The following is a 20,713-nucleotide window of genomic DNA, read 5'->3' as shown; positions in this document are numbered from 1 at the left end:
TATTTATCGTCCATCGATCTTCGAACCGGCTACTGGCAGATTTGAGTTGATGGACCACAACAAGGCGGCCTTCATCATGCAGGATGGCTTATATCAGTTCAAAGTCATGCCCTCTGGCCTATGCAATGCTCCTGCGACATTTGAACGTATGATGGACTCTCTTTTGCGAGGCTATAAATGGACCACCTGTTTTTGTTACCTTGATGACGCTATTGTTTTTTCTCCCACATTCGGCAGGCACCTTACCAGACTCGCTGCCATTCTTGCAGTCTTCCGAAAAGCCGGCCTTTAACTGAACTCCACAAAGTGTCAATTCGGGCACGGTCAGATTAGCGTGTTGGGACACCACGTTGATGCATCCGTTGTCCAACCAGATCTGGAAAAAGTTCACGCCTTGCGCAGTTTCCCTGTGCCACGGTCTGCTTCTGACGTGTGCTGCTCCGTCGGCCTGTGTTCTTACTTTCGCCGTTTCGTCCAAAACGTTGCCGACGGTGCTCGGCCTTTGACAGATCTTCTAAAGAAGAAAACGCCACTCTCATGGGGCCAGGAGAAGGCTCACGCGTTCGCCTCTCTCATCGGGTTTCTCACCACCCCTCCCATACCTGCGCACTTTGATCCGTCTGCACTGACCGAAGTCCACTGACGCAAGCGGACATGGCATCGGCGCTGTGCTCGCCCAACAACATAATGGTACCAAGTGCGTCATAGCTTACGCCAGCCGACTGCTGTCACCTGCCGAGAGAAATTATTCCATCACCGAGTGGGAGTGCTTGGCTTTAGTTTGGGCTGTCGTCAAGTTCCGGCCATATTTGTAAGGCCAAACGTTTTCGGTCGTTACAGACCACCACGCCCTCTGCTGGCTGTCTTCCTTCGGGGACCCCACAGGACGCCTTGGTTGCCGGGCTTTGCGGCTCCAGAAATTTTCATTTGTTGTCACGATAAGTCTGGACATCTGCACAAGGATGCTGACTGCCTGTCGCGTCACCCCGTGGATTCTCCCGATCCTGTTGCACATGATGCGGTGACCTGCGTGATGGCTTTCACTGACATGACCGACATATTCGCTGAACAACAGCGTGACACATCCTTACAGTCCATCATCACCGGAGTGCAATCTGGCCGCACCGACGGCATGTGCTGCATGTTCGTGGTGCATGACGGCATCCTCTACCGCCGCAATATCAACCCTGATGACCCTGAGTTGCTCTTTGTCCTTCCCCGTCATCAGCGATCCGTTGTTCTTGAACAACTTCACGATGCACCGACGGCGGGACACCTTGGAGTTTTGCGTACATACGATCGCGTACAATGCCGGTTCTTCTTGGCCAGGTCTCTACCGCTATGTTATGGTTATGTCAGAACTTGCGAATTGTGTCAGTGCCGGAAGAAACTTTCCCTGGCACCTGTTGGACGACTCCATCCTATTGAAGTTTCCTCTGAACCGTTCTTTTATGTAGGCCTTGGCCTGCTTTACCCTTTTGCTATGACGACTAGAGGGAATAAGTGGATCGGCGTCACTACTAATTATGTGACACTACTATGTGATAACAAAGGCATTGCCGACTAGTTGCGCAACAGACGTTGCCGATTTTCTCCTTCACGACGTCATTCTCCAACACGGTGCACCTCAACAGTTACTTACAGACTGCGGCCGCTCGTTCTTGTCTCGAGTTGTGGACGACCTCCTCTGCTCTTGTGCCATTGAGCACAAGCTGTCCACCTCCTACCACCCACAAACGAACGATCTTATGGAACGTCTCAACCGAACAATCACAGAGATACTGTCAATGTACGTCTCCAATGATCACCGCGACATGGATGCCATGCTGGCCTAAATGACGTTCGCCTATAACTCGTCCTGATGTAACACCGCAGCATGTTTACCCTTCTATCTTTTGTATGGTCGTGACCCCACATGTCAAGTCGCCCCACATGTCAAGTCACCCCACATGTCAAGTCGCCCGATCTCGATTATTAGCCTCGCAGCATATACAAAAAGAGCGTTACGACTAGTGCCATCATGATGTCAAGTTTGCATCAGGTGCTTGGGTGGTCCTTTAGTCACCGTGTTGTCGGGTTGGCCTTTCCGAGAAGCTTCTCTCTCGCTACGCAGGGCCTTATGAAGTCCTATGTCAAGTTAACGACGTAAATTACGAGATTTAGCCGCTACAGTTTGATGCATCCTCAAGTGCACGTTTTGTGGCTGAAGCCATACTTCACTTGCAATTCTTCGCCTACCATACGCTGTGACGGTGCTTCACCACCCGGGGGTCCTGTTACAGATGAATGAAAGAAGATAGAGGAAGAAGACGATCACGAGACGCTGGCTGCTGTGTGTTGTTGGTCAGCCATCTTAACTCGTCTTGTATCTATATTGTAAATACAGTCTTTCTACACTCCCAACATCCCCGTAACAACATCATGTGAACGTAAACCACACATCACATTTTTGACCAATGGTCAGTGCCACTCATTGATTTCATGTATGTCGCACGAAGTGCATGAAATCGCAGCATCGTGATGCTGCTATCAATACTACCTAGCAAGCTTGCTCAGTAGCATTGCAGAACCTCTTTAAATCTGAATTATGAGGTAATATTGAACAGAGCAATATCAATCAAAGTCAGCTATACGATACTTTGGGTATCACAAATCACTTTCTCTGAATACTATAATTTTTTACATCTGTGTTCATTATATCGATGTCTGACTGTAATAAGCGGTTTCATAAATGGTGGGTTAAATTGTTGACAAACTAGCATGCAAAATAAGAAGTGTAGTTTCAATAGGAAGGGTAGGTGGGCTAGCTGGTACTGCATTACAGTATTGAAATTTAGAGCCCAGCAAAAAACAGTAGACTAAGAAAGGAAACAGCGTTTGTGTTGCATGTCCCTTTCTTTGTCTATAGTCTTTTGCTGTGCTCTAAATTTCGATACTGTGGCGTAGTTTTTCTTTTATATGTTGCGGCAAACCCCCTTTTTTAAGTTGCGGCAAAACACATTGTGAAATGTGCAGTGACAACAAAGGTGGTTCTGTAGTGTTGACAAGTCAGTGTGTAAGCAAAGCACTTACTGGAAGTTCATGGACACATGTCCTTGGTGTTCCTGTGGCTCCAGTCAGGTGGCGCCACTCACACATCGACTGTGGCCTTGGGCTGCGCAGTGCCTGAGGGGATGACGTACCTATGGTGTCACCGAATACGAGACAAGCTTGTTACACACATGTAAGGAACATCCCTAATGCGTGCTTACGTGTAGGCTGCATCTAATGCCCCTGTCACATGGACAAACTGAGGTGCACTTTGAGCGATTACACTCTGCCGCTAGTGTCATTTGCAGGCTGCTACATGGGTACGCTTAGAGACGCTTACTGCAGAGCGGCCTTGTTGGCGAGTGTGTTCAGCGAACACACTTTGCGGCAGCGAAGTGTGTAGCCTCATTAGCAAGGAGTAAAAAATAAGCAAAGTAATATTCAAAGTAAAGTCAGAAGTAATCCTTAATCACATTTTTTTTAAATTGCTAGCATGACAAGGTAATAAAATGTGCCACAATAAAAAAAAGTCCCGATTCTTTTATTCGACATGTGCATTTAATAAACCAATCCCGTTAAGCCAAAGCTTGTGTGTTATCAGATCATCATTTAAAAGTTGGAGTACCACACTTCAGGATCCGTCAGCATTTCGCTTCGCTTGTGACTAGCCACGACCAGAATCACCTGCCTACTGCCATAGTCTCCATTACCAATACTTGAGCTTTCAAGCATGCTTTAATAGATCATCTTGTACAATACCTGCTTACGTAAACTTTCACTTTTTATGTCAACCTACTCCTATCTTAAATGCCTGACTGACTCTCTGAGAATAATAAAAATAACAAAGAAATTCAAGGAGAAACTCCTCTGAGAGTTATCTAAGCGTGCATTGTGCCACCTGCTGATCTCCACACAGCCCAATGTCATTACCAATGTTATGAAATTTGATCCAGCCAGTATGGGATTGCTACATATGCTACTTTTGGCAACATGTAATGTAACTCTAGGCCAGTACAAATGACATGCACTGGTGTGGAGAACTGCGCAAGGTGCATCAGTGAGGCAACTGCAGGTGGTGGCATCAGGTGTGCTGACGATGTTCCAATGGAGACAGTGACAAACTAACACCTTCCTACACCTAAGCCTCTACCGACACCCCTCACTGTACACATGCAAATGCCCACACTGCGAGACATGCGCATCATTATACCACACAACATGGAAATGCTCCCGCATACCGACACTTCCCCCCATGTCCAACCCTACACTCGAACAGTAAGAGGCTGTGCTGTTCAGCTTGGGCTCACATGACCAGCAGCAGCTGGTGTGGCAGCCTTGGGGGGCAGCGAAAGCTACAGGAGTCCTGGACTGAGGACCTCTTCAAGTGGACGCATGCTCAAGGATGTTTATTATGTCTCGCATGCATTTTATTGTTCTTTTTTTAACAAAGTTATTTCCTCCTCAACCTCATTATAAGCTGTTCTCACTCTTTAGTGCCTTATCCATCCACGTTGAACCATTATGAACAGTGACTAAACGTACTCCAGCGGTGGCTGGGTATGGCATGACTACGCGGACTGTACCTTGCAAGAGATCTGAGATGGCCACAGAGTGCCGACTGCTGACAGCTTTGCATGCTGTGTTCTCACTGTTTACTTAGCATTGAAGAGAGATGCGCGGACCTGCATCTCCAAAGTGATCTGTGAAAGGGGAAGGGTGCGGCGTGTGCTGAGAGCTCCGTGAGCGCTGTGTTCTCTCCACTTCATTGGCATTAGAGAGTTTTAGTTTAGGGGACGCAAGGCGCTAGGGCCCCTAGGGCTTGGGTGCATTTGCATTTGCGTACGCAAGCAGAAGCACGGCCTCAAACACAAGCCGCACGAGTGGCCTCAAACACAAGCCATACAGAGATTGCATGTGCTCGCAGCGCCATCACCGTCTGATTGTTGCTACGTTATCATTCATTAAAATATGAAATCAAGCATATGAAGCAGACACGTACCCAGAAGGGGCTGCCCCCCACCCCCAGAAATTCAGCGGCATACACCCCCTCTCCCCTCCCCGCCCACGCCACTAATCCTCATACACATTCCTAAAGTACTGCCATATCAATGTTGAGACTTGACAGCTTTTTAGTGGTCAACATTTTGCTTCCTTCACTCCTACTGGATGACGGTATTTATCGGCATCTCCTGGTGTGAGAATGCCAGTTTTCTCATCAATTCAGTGCCCATGCGATCAAATCAAGATGCATTCAGTTGTCACATCTATTCAACGGTCATGTGCATGGCTGTTGCTTCGTTAGTTCAAACTCTTTTGTTCAGGCTGATCCAGGGACCATGAAAGGGATTCGGTTTGTAGTCAGCTGGTCTCTATGCTTAAGGAACGAGTTGTAGCTGGAGAAAATGCCAGCTCCGTTTAACTTTTCCTTTTGCTTCATTCCAGTGGTGGCTCGCCGTGATGCTGGCAGATCATTGGAACCATATAGCCACGATATGGATTATATGACGAGAAAAATAAAACAATTCGAGACAGCGTCCATCATCACACCCTGCAATAACCCTTGAGCCCATATGCAATATGATTTTCACCCTTTACCTCGTCTGGTTTTCCCTAATTGTACAGCACTTTTTGTGCAAAACTGGCAACTGGAAACAAGAGACGCAAGGAGTTGAGATATTAAGCCAAGGCAACAGCCAAACAGGAAGGAGAAGCGAAAATTAACAAATTTAACCATTGATTATGAAAATATTTATGGATCAACATCTTTTTATTTAAAAAGGAAGTAGAGAAAACGCTGCCGGAAGTGGAGAACAATTCTGTGTATTCTGAATGACACTTCTCTGCTATGCTTATGTAGATGTTTTTTATAACCTTCCGCGGTGGGCGCAGTGCTTCTGGAACCATAGCGTCCTGCACTCTATGCAGCTGTACGGGACTGGTGGCCACGCATCTTTACGCAACTTCCCAAATAACAATACGAGTCGGTGTTGGCACTTCACTTGGTAGAGCAGTAAACGAGGGATCCAAAAGAACTGTGAGTGTTCTGCAAATACGTATATATTTCTCTATAATTCTCTATTACTGGCACGTAATTTTATACGTTCTTCCTCACCTGTTATAGTGAAATGGCGAAAGCCTAATTTATTATGGAAGTGAAATAAAATGCTTGCTTCGCTGCAACTATTTATTGTCTAATTTCACTTCAGTTGGCAGTGAAATTTCAGGAGTGAAACATGCTCAGTAGTGAAATGAATTGTATCGCAGACTTTTGAAGATTTAATGAATTACAGAGTTTTATGTGCCAGAACCATGATCTCATAATGAGGCATGCCGTAGTGGGGAACTCCAGAAATTAGGACCACCTGGGGTTCTTTAACATGCACCTAAATCTAAGTAGATGGGTGTTTTCTCATTTTGTCCCCATCTAAATGCGGCCGCTGTGGCCAGGACTCGATCCCGCGACCTCGTGCTTAGCAGCCTAACACCACAGCCACTAAGCAACCACGGCGGGTAGACTTTTAAAGAATGAAATGCTCAGGCTTCATACGCTTTGTCCATGTCTGTTGCACACCTCATTGCTTCCGTCGATGAAAAGGCTCTTCAAGAACAGCAGACGCTCCGGAGGTATCAAGTACGACGCCATTTTGAAAAGGATACATGATGATTTTGTTTGCTTCTGTGATTGGCTGGCGGAGTAACACAACCCTGCGCAGTCCGTGTGCCTTGGTCGCCAACTGCTGTCTTTTAAGTTGCATGCTACTATACAAATCTACTGCAGGGAGAGGCCTTCGTCCTGCAGTGGTCATAAAATAGGCTGCTGCTGCTGCTGATGATGATAGAAATTGTTAGTTTGCACTTTCATTTGTTTACTCGTTTTTGGCAGTGTTCTTCCTATGCCACTTTCCTGCGCAAGTCCATTTGATGTGGTTCCTTGTTTGCCAAGTAAAGAAGTGGTGTATCTCACAGGCATACCACCTGTGAGACACACCTTATTTCATTTCTCTTTTGCAAGTTTAGGCATCTTTATGGCAAATGGCGGGCACTATTCACATTTGTACTAGTAAAGGTACCCCCCTCATTTGGATAAAAAAGTTGCAGTGCATTGCCCTCCCCCCTCCCCCCCTTGAAAATAAGTTCTGAGTACGTGCCTGACATGAAGTAAAGTACATTAAACAATTTTTATTAAAAGCAGTTAATATATATGAAAACAATGTCTCTTGACACTTGGGACAAGATTTATAAGCTTATCTACGTGCCTATGTTACGACTGAGGCCGAGCCAAAGCAATTCAAACATACGTTTGGTAAACTTTAGTTGGGCGTCCGTGCAGCATAATCTGTTGTGGCCTCTGTTTGTTTAGTTAGAGGCTCCTGCAAATTTTGACCTGCCGGTGTTGCGGTGACAGCATGCCGGTGTGCTCTGCAACCAGCTTTTTTACCTTGATCTATTGTAGACCTCTGTCTGTGTGGCGGGATGGTCTCAGCTAGTCTCGCTTCTCATAAGTTCTCGTACACCGCAAGAGTCTCGTGAGTAATGCGACGTCTTAGGGACAGCGATATTTTAGGCCGCCCCAACAAACCAAGGACGTAAGTAGATGTAGTGGTCTGTGCATGCGCAGTACTGTGACCCCTAGTTCTTGTGTACGTAAACCGCTTGCATTCCCTTAACTAAAACTTTCTATTGAAGCAAGAGGCAGCATGAAGGTGCATTCGCTGGCCGCTGCAGATGCAGACGGGACAGACGGACGGTCTTTGTCGTTGGGTAAGCATAAAAATGCTTACGCATTTCTATGCAGGTCAGTGGAAAGCCTGCTCTTGAAGGATCAGATTGTGCCGCATAGTCAGGAAATATAGCCTGACCAACAGCAGTCTACTTTTTATACATGGGCGACTGCCAATAGACTCTGTGATTTATCGTTAAAACCTAATCCCTGCCAAGGCTGTACCCAGGGGGAATGGGAGGCAGGTCAACACGCACCTCCTTTTCTAGCGCGGCCATGGCAGCGCATGGCTGTCAGCGTGGCTGAGCACATACACAGCCCAGCTAATCTGCCACATGTGCTAAGAGCGGGTGAGCTGAGATGGCATGGCATCGTACAGAGGTTGCAGAATCTTGAGTTTCGGAGACGCATCTAAGTGAGAGGCAGATGAAGCATTTGCTCCCCACTGCCAGTGCTTTTCATGACAGCTTTATGCGTGAAGAAAAATCAGCAGATGCTTGTGCCCGGTGTCCACAAATCATATTTTAACAGGGCACACTCAATCAGGCGGGAGTGAGAGCAAGTGCCACTGGCGTTCAATTTGGCAACCAGTGATTCCACTGCTCGCGTTCCATCAGCGTGCTGGGCGTGTCATCCTCTTCATTTGTGACCAGATCACCGTGCACGTAGTAGTGCGCTACAGGCCCCCCCCCCCTTCTAGTGAGGAAGCTGTGAGCTAGACGAATGGCTAAGATTGGATGGTGGTTGTACAAAACGCATGCAATGAGTAGGACTAGCCTGCTTAGGAGGGAATGTGACAGCAGAAGTGGGTAAAGTGTCAGAGACCAAGTAGGCAGGCTTCAGACGGCCGACAGAGACCGTATCTTCCCATCTATTGATGAGCAACAGAAAGTATTTAGGTTCACGTTGAGTACTCTGAACGGACTGTTATGCCAGGGCCGTAAGGGAGGACACACAGAGTTGTGGCGCACAAGGAAGTGCGTGTGGTTCTCAAGGCCAGGGTTGATGTATACATGCCAGAAAGAATGTCGTTGTTGGGGAGGAATGACAGTACGCATGGCGCTGCATACTGTAGCCGTAGTCGGAAACATCAAGGTACGGTGGGTGAGTCGTAAAAGAATTCGCCAGGGACTCGAACAGTGGTACCAAATGTAAACTCAGCGGCGCTGGCGGAAGAGTCACTGTGAAGAACGGTGAGGACGCCAGGCATAAGGAAAGGAAGGCGCTCGATCCACGATGACGGAAAAGTCGAAGCTATGAGTGAAGCCTTCAGGTGACAGTGAAAGCTTTCAATGATCCTATTGGATATCGGGTGGTAAGAGGTAGTCTTGGTGTGATTGATGCAGAGGAGCTGAGACAGAATGGCAAACAATGTTGAATCAAACTGGCGGCCATGGTCAGTCGTAGTGATGGAAGAGACAGCATAGTGGCTAATCCATAGTGTGATGAGTGCTCGAGCTATCAATTCTGCTGTTATGTCCAGGAGGGGCATCGCTTCAGGCCATCTGGTGAACCTGTCAATACCGTTTAACAGGTAGAGGTAGTTCTTGCAGGGAGAAAGGGGGCCAACAATCTTGACGTTCAGATGGCTGAAGCGGACACCTGGGGACGGGAATGTGTCAAGAGGAGTCGCAGTGTGGCGATGCACTTAAGACTGTTGGCAGGTTAGGCAGGCGCGTGACCAGTGGCGAATGTCTACGCTGACACTGGGACAAACATAATGAGAAGTGACGAGTCACTGTGTTGCGTGAATGCCAGGATGAGCCAAAATATGAAGAGCATCAAAGACGGCCCGGCGATACGGGGAAGGAACGTTAGGATGAGGACGTCCGGTCAGCGTATCACAAATGAAGGCCACGTTGCAGTGAGGAAGCAAGATATCTTCAAACACCAGAGAGGTACTGCTCGTGTAAAGCAGCTGGCAGTCATGACCATGAAGTCGATGACCGGTCGGCCATGGTCCGTTGCATGGGTGGTGGAGCGAGAAATTGTGCCAGCAATGGCATTGGATTTTCCACTGACGTCACGAATGTCCCTGGTGTATTCAGAAATGTAGGCGAGCTGTTTGATTTCGCGGGGAGCGCAGGAGGTGCTGCTGGACACTAGGGTGGAAGTCAGTGGTTTATGGTCGGTAAGGATATGGAAGGAGCGTCCCTCGAGAAAATGTCGAAAGTGCTTCACAGCCAAATAGATGCCGAGCAGCTCTCAGCTGAACGTGCTGTAGTGGCACTCAGGGAGGGCAAGCTTCTTAGAAAAGAAGGCGATGGGTTGCCAAGCACCAGAAACTAACTGCTGCAAGGCTGTGCCAACAGTGGTGTTCGATGCGTCAACCATGAAGGATGTTGGGGGGTCGCATTTAGGGGTGGACTAGGAGCGTTATGCAGGCAACGGCTTCTTTGATGCCTCTAAACATGTGGTCAGTGGTGTCGTTCCAGGCCACAGGAGTATTCAGTGTCTTGAGACCCAAGAGAATGTCATGGAGAGGCTGCAGTATATTGGTGCAGTGAGGAATAAAACGGCGGTATGTCATGGCCGAGAAATTCGTGCAATTGCCTGATGGTGGATTGCCGAGGAAACTTGCAGAAGGCTGTGACGCAGGTTGGGAGTGGACGAAGGCAATGTCCATCGAAGCGACAGCCGAGAAAATTCAACTCCGCAACGCCTAACTTGCTCTTCGGACTGTTAACAACAAGACTGAACTTGCTGAGTCTTGCGAGCACTTGACGTAGATGGAGCTTGTGACCTTCGGCGGTGGTGCTGCAGATGAGGATGTCATCAATACAGGCAACACAGCACGTCAAGCCGCACAATACCTGGTCAACAAAACACTGAACGGTCTGGGCCATGTTACGAAGACCGAAAGGCATCTGCAGATATTCAAACAGGCCAAAGGCTGTTACAATGGTGGTCTAGGGAATATCTGAGAATTCTACAGGAACCTGGTAGTAGACTTTCACCAGGTTGACCTTGCTAAGAATGGTGCAGCTGTGCAGTGCTGACGCAATACCTTGAATGTGGAGTATTGAGTATCGGTCCGGGGCAGTGGCCTTGTTGAGAGCATGGTAATCTCTGCAGGGGCGCCAGTCACCGGTCTTCTTGGGCACCATATGGAGTGGCGAGGCCCAAGGACTGGAGGAGGGACAAATGAAGTCAAGGTTAAGCATGTGTTCAAACTCCTCTTTAGTGGCAGCTAGACGATCCAGCACAAGGCAACGAGTTCGAGCAAACGCAGGAGGGCCACTCTTGACGATATAATGTGTCATGCTGTGAGCGACCAAGGACTGAAAGGAGGGGGGTCGGAAAGACACCCGGAAATTCAGAAAGGACGGCTGACCAAGGGTTGAGAATGGCCATGTGCTCCTGGAGAAGCTGAAGTGGTGGAGTGCAATGGGAAACTCCTTGGGCAGTTAAGCTCGTTTCGGAGTCCAAGATGCGGCTGTGCCGCAAGTCAACAACAAGGTTGTAGTGCCAAAGGAAGTCGGCTCCAATGATGGCCTGGTGCATGGCTGCGATGACAAATATCCAGCGAAAGGTACCGTGTTTACTCGATTCTAATGCGCTCTTGATTGTAATGTGCACCCGTTTTCCACAACCAAAAAAGGAAGGGGAAAAATATCTTGATTGAAACGCGCACCTGTTTGCCATGACCTAAAATAAGAAAGGTCCTTTGCAGTACCGCGCACCTCATTCTTTCATACAGAAATACAACTTTCTCTCATTTAGAAAAAAATCAAAGATTTGCTCCCAATGCCCTAAAGTTGCGATAAATAAAAAACTCGCAGTTTGAAAGGTGAAACATCGATTATGATAGCAAATTAGCAGACAGCTATACAAAAAGTAAGGATAGTAGTTTTATCATCCATACAAACTTTTACACATTCGCTTATTAGCTCAATTAACAAGCATAGTGTCACGTGCACACGAACAAACATGAACACGTCTCACTCAATGACTGCGGAACTTTATCAAAACACTGGAGCGAGGAAGTGCGGTAGCAGGAGCAAGGGAATTGACCTTTGTGCACCCTCTCGCTTCGACGTAAACTAAGCAATGAGAAACACAGCTCGGTGCGCCTAGATGCGTAGACTCTTGTCTCTGTCACAGATTGCTTTCAATATAAGGGCCGCACAGGCACGCTGTATGTAGGAGCCGCCGATGTAGAATGCCTCTCCTGTTTGCGCCAGTCCTGCATGCAAGCTTCGGGAACTCCGAATGCCCGTGATGTGGCCCGATTTCCATCCGTCTTCGTGCACGTGATCGCTTGTATTTTTTTTTTTTCAAGTTGCGGCATCGTGATGAACTCCGCATGTCTTTGCAGTCGGCACTTCCATGCTGATAGAGCAAATGCAGAAAACAGGAAGATAGACGGTGCACTAGCGTAAGCCAAAGGAAGCACTGCCTAAGCACATGTATTGCAGCACATGGAGGAAGCTATGGCAGCTAGGCTCAAAGCATGAGGTGGCCATTTTGAAATGCCGATGGCGATATGGTAATGCTGATTTAGGGTCATACTTGATTCTAATGAGCACGCAATCTTTAGACCCGTTTTATGGAAAACAAAGTGTGCGTTAGATTCGAGTAAATATGCACCGTATTTATTCGAATCTAACGGGCACTTTTTTTCTGAGGCTGACGACAAGAGTCACCAACTTTTGGCAGTAGGCCCGGATGGTCGATCCATTGACCGAGGTGAGAGGAGGCGAGTTGAGAACATGGCAGCGCTCAGCCAATGTAGCAGGAAGGATGCAAATCTTGGCGCCAGTGTCGACAAGATAGCAGACTTTGGTGACGCGGTCAGTGACGTGGAAAATTCAACTGGACCTGGGGCTGGGAACAGCGGTCCCCGTTAGTGTTTGGCCCAACCATTTCCTCCATACGAGCAGGGCTAGCAGCACTGGCTTGCGCGAGAGCCATAGCAATGGTGGTACCAGCAAAGAATATGGGAGGAGGAGAACGGCGTCTGGAGTGAACGGGGCTGGGGCGGAGAGGCCGTGACAAAGAACATGGCCGGCATGTTGCGATGGCTGTGACCTCAGCTGTCAGTCAGCCTACTTGCCATGTGAGCTCCTCGTTAGCTTCGAGGAGATGTGCATAGCTGTCACGAGTGGTTGCACTGTGGGACGGAGAGTCAGGAGGGCGATGCACTGTGGCCACGGAGGAAAAACTGACATCCATAATCTGGTTGGCCAACTGAGCCAGTGATTCTAATGTCGAGGATGAAGACGCGGTCAGGATCATATGCAGCTGTGGTTGAAGGTGCTGCAGGAAAAGGTCCCGAAGTGTGCTTTCAGTTGAAAGGAGCCACGTTTCCAGCCAAGGCTTGCATGCGACGCAATAAGTCGGTAGGTTTGCGGTCGCCAAGCTCCTCCCAATGTAAGAAGTTGCTGTAATCGATGCTGCTCCGTTTCTGCGGCGCACTAGATGAGCATTGCCTTAAGGTGGTCAGCGCTGCCTTAAGCTGCTGAACCTGATGGGGTCTTGTGCCATGAGCTTCGTACTGCAGCTGTGATCAGTGCATCGTAAACCACGGTGCATTGACGCAGCTGTCTGTGGTGATCGCTACGGACGGCGCTTGCATCGACTTCTGGCTCATATGATACCTGATTCAGTACTTGCTGGCAGCGATCAGCTACAAAGGGCCCTGTGGATTGTGCATTGTTGGGATTTGCGGCGTTTGTGAAAAGCGCTAAACACTGTTCTTCTGCCTTTTATAGGTGAGTGCAGGTTCATAGTGTTGTAAACTGTATCTCAGTGCACGTCCAAATCCCAAACCCAGTGCCTATGATTATATGTGTACAGTATGGGTGTTGACACTGTCACATATCGAGTGCGCATAGGTAGCCATAGCCAACGACTACAGTGTAGCAGTCGTGAAAGGCTTCGTTTTCATGCGGCTGCTGGTTTCGTTGCTACATGGTGCCCAAAAGGGCGACTGATTGTTCTTATGTTTTCTGCGGCTCATATCCTAATCTGCTCCTGTGACATTGAAGTGTATCCCGGCCCTGAAAAGATAGACAAGGTTCTTGATACCCTAAAGGATGCCGAATCTGCACGTGAAAAATTTCAAAAAAGAAATCAGCAGTAAGATGAAGAGCATTTTATTAGGTATAGCTGACCTTAAGAAACGCCTTTCAAAAGTGGAGGCTTTGCTATACGATTCTTTGGATAATGCCACAGCGTTATCCGAAGTCAAAAAAAGGTGTAGATGATATAAAAGCGATCTTTCATCCTTTTCTGATAGGCGGGATTCTGAATCAAACATAGTTGAACTCATTGATGACATCAACAATCACATGCGCAGAAAAAATTTGATATTCAAAGGCTTGCCCGAGGCAGAGAAGGAAGACTACGGGGCTTCTCAAGTTGTCATTGAAAGCTTCTGCAGAGATCACCTTGGCCTCGAGGTAACGGATATTGAATGTGCACATTGCACTGGGTTTCGTAGGGAAGGGCAGCACTGGTCAGTAATAGTGAAGTTTCTAAATTACAAGACAAAATGCAGTAGTCTGGCTAATTCCTACAAGCTAAAAAATTTAAAATTAAAGGTTTGGATAGATGAGGACTTTTCATGTGGGTGATGATGATGACGCAGACGCTAACATCATCTGGTTTCCATACACATCAACTAACATATCAAAACTAGAAAAGGTGCAAAGAAAAGCTGTGAGGTTCATTTTTAACAAATACAGTCCCTATGACTCCCCTACAAACCTCTTAGCTGATGCAGGTCTTAAATCTGTTAGGGCCAGACACGCCCGCTTAAAATTCATCTACCAACTAATGCACGACAGTTATAAGATAGACCGAACTAAGTACGTTACTTTGTCTACATCACGCCTGTCGCGAAAAAATCACCCATTTACACTAAACCAGTACAGTATTCGCAATGACACGTTCAAGTTTTCACTTTTCCCACGTGCGATCAGAGAATGGAATCTCCTCCACTCAGACATAGTTTCCTCTCCGTCACTTTCATCGTTCATCAACCTACTGGAGACATCAAAGAGAGAAGACGTCACTTAACACACCCACATATCTTAATCTTAACCCACATATCTGTAATAGTTATCTCTGTGCGTGGAATTTATGCATTTCAAACCCCAAACTCGCCGCTTCTGCGCGGTTATCTGTTACCTGTATAAGTTCTCTGATCTTACAAGTGTCATTCATTCGCTATTTTTATATAAATTCTAGTAATACACTATTGTTATATTGTTATACTAACTACATTGTTATATTGTTATGGCCATATTGCTATACCAACCAAAAGTATTGTATTAATGGTGATTTCTGCAGTAGTTAAGGAAGCGTTTTTCCTTTTTTTTCTTCTTTTAATGTACCATGTAACATGACCTGTTTGTTTCTTTCTATAAAATTGTGCCCACCTGCTTTGGTCTCAACTGAGACTGGCAGTATTGCAAATAAATAAATAAATAAATAAATAAATAAATAAATTCGTGTGCAAACAGCTTCACAACTTTGCTAGAGCAAATTGTCAACCCGATGAAAGGTTTAAGCTATCTTTCGATAAGCTAAAAATAGGCAGGAAACTATATCGGTACCAGCATTCCGAGGGCAGGGTCATGGAATGGGTCCAGCGAAATGCAAACACATGACGCAGTCGCCACGCGTAGAAAGACAGTGGGACACCTACATTTTTTATAATTTCCACCAACTTTCATGGCATCCTTAATAAACAAGATCAGCTTACTTCCCTCATTCACACTTGTAGTGCAGATGTTATAATCGGAAAAGAAACATGGTTAATTCCTGAAGTTAACAATTCTGAGTTACAAATTTCAAATTTATTCACTGTTTTTCGTAAAGACCGCGTGGACAGAAAAGGAGGCGGTGTCGTAATAGCCGTAAGAAAGAATATAAAGGTCAAACCCATTCATACTGAGAGCATTTTGAAACTATTTGGGTTGCATGCTATTTGCCAGCTGTAACTGATTATTGGAGCCCACCTGACCTTCTACAAGATATTTCTAAGGAACTACTGTCTGTACTAGGCTCCGTGCAATCCGAATATAATAACTCTCCCATAACTTTGGCCGGCAATTTTAACTTTCCAGGTATAGAGTGGTCTGCTTTAAAATCCCCTGGCATGCGCCAGACTCATGATTGTGCAGAATTTGTTGACCTTTGAGATTATTTTCAGTTGTCTTAACTTATCGAAACCCTTACACGGCACAATGCTATTCTTGATCTGCTTCTAAGAACATACCCCGAACATGCTACCATGGATGTACTAGAGTGTATCGGTGACCATCTTGTCATACATTCTACCTTTAAAATGCAAACCGTCAAGAAACCACGGCAAAAAAAGAAGATTTATGGCTATTCTAAAGCGGATCTCGAAGGCTTCAACTCCGAGCTTTTTGAATTTTATCTGTCATGCATGCAAGCACATGAAAACTGTTTATTGCAAGATAACTGGTTTCATTTTTGTGAAGAGTTGTCAACACTGCCGGAAAGATACATAAAAAAAAATGGATCTATGAAACAGCACACAAGTCATGGCTTACCCAAGAGATTGAGCAATATTTGAATAAAAAGAAACTTTCAACAGATTTCACGCTTGTTGCTTTTTGAAACAGTCAGAATATTTATCGTTTTCTAAAGAATGTACCTTACATATTGGGCTGCTACATATAGGTTTTTCAACCAGGATATTTCGCAATTTCTAAAAACAGATCCAAAAAAATTTTGGAAGGTCATTTCTCCTGCACCTACAAAGGAGTTACCTATTTTTGACACTGAGTCTGGTGCTGCAATTGTTGTCATGGATGTTGCTGATAGGTTTAATTTATTCTGTTCTAGTGTATTTAACGATGAAAAGCCCCTAGATATGTCAACACAGTTTTCTGATGGTTCTCCATTTATGAAATGTATTACTGTAACAAGTAACAGTATTGTGAAAGCTATTGAGCGTTTGCCATCGTTTTCTGGTCCTAGTCCTGATGGTATTTATACTCAGCTACTAAAAGTGACCAAAGATCAATTCCACTCTTATACTTACACTATTGTTTCAACAATCTCTCCACACCACCGAAATCCCAGACGACTGGAATTTGGCACATGTGATACCAATATATAAAATCGGCGACAAAAACAAGCTAACAAACTATAGGCCTATATCCCTTACGTCTGTTGTATACAAACTACTTGAACACGTCTTATCTTCCCAAATCATGCAGTACATGGCTAGCAACCACATTCTATTTGCAAACCAGCATGGTTTTCAGCGAGGCCGGTCATGTGAATTCCAGGTTCTTGAACTAACTACAGGCAATCACCTCAACCTTCACGAACTTACACAAACTGACGCCATATTTATAGATTTTGCTAAAGCCTATGACCGTGTGGGTCATAACTGCCTGATATATAAAATGAAGCTGATTAAAATTGACGAAAAAATAAAAAACTGGGTTAAAGAATATATAAGCAACAGACGACAAGCCGTCATAATTAATAATGTCCGTTCGTCATTTCAACCTGTTCAGTCCGGTGTGCCTCAAGGTTCTGTTTTGGGACCTACCCTATTTTTAATTTATATAAATGATATTCATCAGGGTATAGACTTGGAAATCCAGTTATATGCTGATGACCGCATTTCGTATCGGCCGTTAAAATGTAAGGCTGACTGTGTTAAATTACAAAACGACTTGAACAGGATTGAAAGATGGTGCTCAGACTGGCAAATGAGCGTAAATACCTCAAAAACTAAACTTATGAAATTTACTACTTGCAGTGAAATTATGATGCACACATACTCCCTTAATAGTGAAGCTTTAGAAAGTGCAGAATCATTTAAATATCTAGGTGTTCATCTTTCTCCGACTTTGTCTTGGCATAATCATGTGGGTTGTATTGTTTCCGCTGCATGAAAACCTCTTGGCCTCATTCGTCGTATGCTTCGTCAGGCTAATAGTGACACCAAGCTTTTTGCATATACCACCGTACTTCGTTCAAAGCTCGAGTATGCCTCATTTATATGGAAACTGCACCAAACACATCTTATTACCAAAGAAGAATATTTTCAGGACAACGCAGCATGATTTATTACAGGTAACTATTCACAACATTCAAGCACCACCAAAATAAAACATGACTTAGGACTCATCACATTGCAGACTAGAAGAACAATATTTCGGTTAACTTTCTTCCATCAGCTTTTGCATCACCCAAATATTTTCTGTCAGGTACACATCTTACCAGCCAAAAGGAAATTCCCACACATTGATCATGAATTTAAGGTCGAACAACCATTTGCACGTACTAAACTATTGCAGTTTTCATGTCTGCGCTTAGCTATTTCAGAATGGAATCGTCTCCCAAGTAACATAGCCGAAATAACTGACCATATTATATTCAAACAAATACTTCATGAAACATTTGGAAATTAAAAACATTGACATTTCTTCTCACATTTCTTCAGATGTCAGAGGATGCAAGATTATTGTTTGTATAATGTAAGAATTATTGGCATATGACGTTGTCGAATGAGAAGAGCTGTAAAGGCTGCATAGCATGTACAACTTCATATAAGGATATTCGACTTACATGCATGTTGCGTTATACTTTTGTATATCAATTGTTATTCTCCCCCTCCTATGTAATGCCAAAGCTGGGCCTTTAGGGTAAATAAATGAAAAAAAGGGGGGTGGGGGCAGTTGACGGGCAGGGAGCATAGAACACTGCAAACAATCGCAGCAGTAGTAGGTGGAAGTGCTCCAACAACGTGGTCGAACATGGCCAACTGTGAACTGAGGGGGCGGCGACGGAACAAATTCAGTGGTAATGAACCAAAGTTCCGAGTCCGACAACCAGAACTCCGGGAGCTTGAGAGCGGAGACCTTGGGCTCACAGGGTGGTGGCGCTGACGGCAGTAGCTGATTGGGAATATCCGAGGCCATGACTTACTGGATAGAAGGCGGACTGCGAAAACAGTGGGCTCAAGCTTCTGGCGACGGTAGGCCCAGCGAAGCGGCTGAGGCACCTGGAGCTGAGAGAGATGATGCAAGGTCCGCCAATTTGTGGAGGAAGGAAAACCAGACAGACGCTTGTGCCTGGTGTACACAAATCAAGCGGGAGAGGGACCAAGCGCCACTGGCCTTCGATTTCGCAACCGCCGGTTCCACTGCTTGCGCGGCGTGAGAATGCTGGCGTGTCATTATCGTCTTTTGTGGTCGGATCAATGTGGCACGTAGTAGTGCACTATGACTTCATCCCACTGTGGGCGACACTATCGGCCTTGGAGGGGGAGTGGACATGAAAGCGTGACTAGCTTTGTACTGCTGATGTGAAGATATTGTTGACACAACATCAAACTGCATGTTTCGTCGCCAACTCTCAAATTAAATGATTCTTTTTCTCATTCAAATGTGTTTTTTCCAACTGCCCGATGATTTGGAAAATTTTGCGGCCCCTTCTGTGTAGGAAAATCTATTGATGACTGTACTTAATTGCATAAAAGATTGAATTTCAATATGACAAAGCAAACTGTCGATTTTACTTATTTCATTATATCGAGGTTTAACTGTCTATGTAAGTTGTGCTTACCCAAGCAAAGTGATGTACTATCGTGAGCAATATGAGCGGGAACAGGCGAACGCGTGGCAAATAGCCTCGAAACCGAATTTGAGCGATATGTGGATGGTGCTGTCGAAAACAGAGAAGAAAGGGATTCGCTCTTCTGCTAGCTTTTGGCACTTCCACTGCACGTGCTTTTTTTTAATATGGTAGCTGACGGCATTTCGCTGGCTGCCAAGAGCTGATAAGGCGGTTATGTATCGCAGTGACTTACAGCTAGTGATTTTTTTCTTTCATGCTTGTTATATTTTTAGAGCGCAGCCTTTAGGCTGCCCGATCCTGCATTTAGCGTAAGGTGCTTTCATATATACCACAACAGGACCTCGTGTATAGCTTATGGAGCACATCGTGTCACGCGTTACAGGCACGTGGACAGATTTCCTAGGGAAGTAGCTCTAGAATGCTTACGCATCGAAACAGCGGTACTATTGGTGATGCTTCGGTGCACAAGGCTACCAGTAACCACAATATCAAACAGCGTTATCAAGGCGCACTGGCGATGTGAAGTTCCACATTTTGTATAAAGAGACGCACAGTAGGAGTGCCAACAGTTGTTAGGACGGTGTCCTCCTTTCCACTTTGTTTCCAGCGGCGGCCGCCGCGTATCGCCCATAGCAGGGTTCGAGGCTATCTGACACGCACTCCTGTGTTCCCGCTCATACTGCTCACGATAGTACTTGCTGGCTTGGTTTTCAGGCCACATTTCACTATCTGTTTTTTATTTGAATGGGCTATATTAGTTGTGTATTTGTTCACAATAAATAGACATTTCCGTCTTGTGTGTGCACATTGTTTCAAGTACAGATGAAGTCCTTCAAATGAGGGAAGTCTATATGAAAACTGAAGTGAATATTTCCATGATTTTGGATTGACGCTTTATTCACTGCCCAGCCTAAGAAAATGCCATATCGAAGTACTTCTTTAGCTGGCTACAAAAGATAAATTGCTCTTACTATGATACCTTCGCTCTTTCTTGCAGCATACCAGAAAGAAACAAAGTGTGTACCTGGCGGAGATTCTCTGACATGCTTTGTTTATTTTTTGAGGTATTCTTGACAATTGCATGGTTTTTCCAGTTACTGTAGAATCTGAGTAAACAGAACAGCTTAAAACGAAACAGTAGCATCATGGTAGGTTAGTTTTTCACTAGGGCAATGCAAAAAAAAGTTTGTTAAACGAAAACAAAATTTTTCCAAGTCTGGGCAAACAGAACTAAAATAGTATTACCAAAGACAAAACTGAGCAATCAATCTTGAAGGCATTGCGATACACATCACTGTCAGCGCCTTTCCTTTCCGGGTTTTCTCGCCAGTTCTCCATGCATGCCCATGTTCGAACCAAGGCTAGGACACCCTAACAAGGCGGCTT

At 45.6% G+C, this 20,713-nt stretch overlaps 1 protein-coding gene across 4 annotated transcripts in view; it reads right to left on the bottom strand.

Annotated features, from left to right (window-relative positions):
- Nucleotides 1–20,713, bottom strand: part of Git (ARF GTPase-activating protein GIT1) — a 339,341-nt gene that overhangs the window by 36,412 nt on the left and 282,216 nt on the right. For 3 of the 4 annotated variants that reach the window (XM_070533467.1, XM_070533465.1, XM_070533466.1), the window contains one exon: nucleotides 3,073–3,182. The exons of the other annotated variant lie outside the window; for it this stretch is intronic. In XM_070533467.1, coding sequence (XP_070389568.1) covers nucleotides 3,073–3,182 — 110 coding nt within the window. The remainder of the gene's footprint in view (nucleotides 1–3,072; nucleotides 3,183–20,713) is intronic. 4 annotated transcript variants of the gene reach the window in all.

The sequence above is a fragment of the Dermacentor albipictus genome, chromosome 2 (assembly GCF_038994185.2).
Source record: "Dermacentor albipictus isolate Rhodes 1998 colony chromosome 2, USDA_Dalb.pri_finalv2, whole genome shotgun sequence".
Lineage (NCBI taxonomy): Eukaryota > Metazoa > Arthropoda > Arachnida > Ixodida > Ixodidae > Dermacentor > Dermacentor albipictus.
This window is presented reverse-complemented; position numbering and strand designations above follow the sequence as displayed.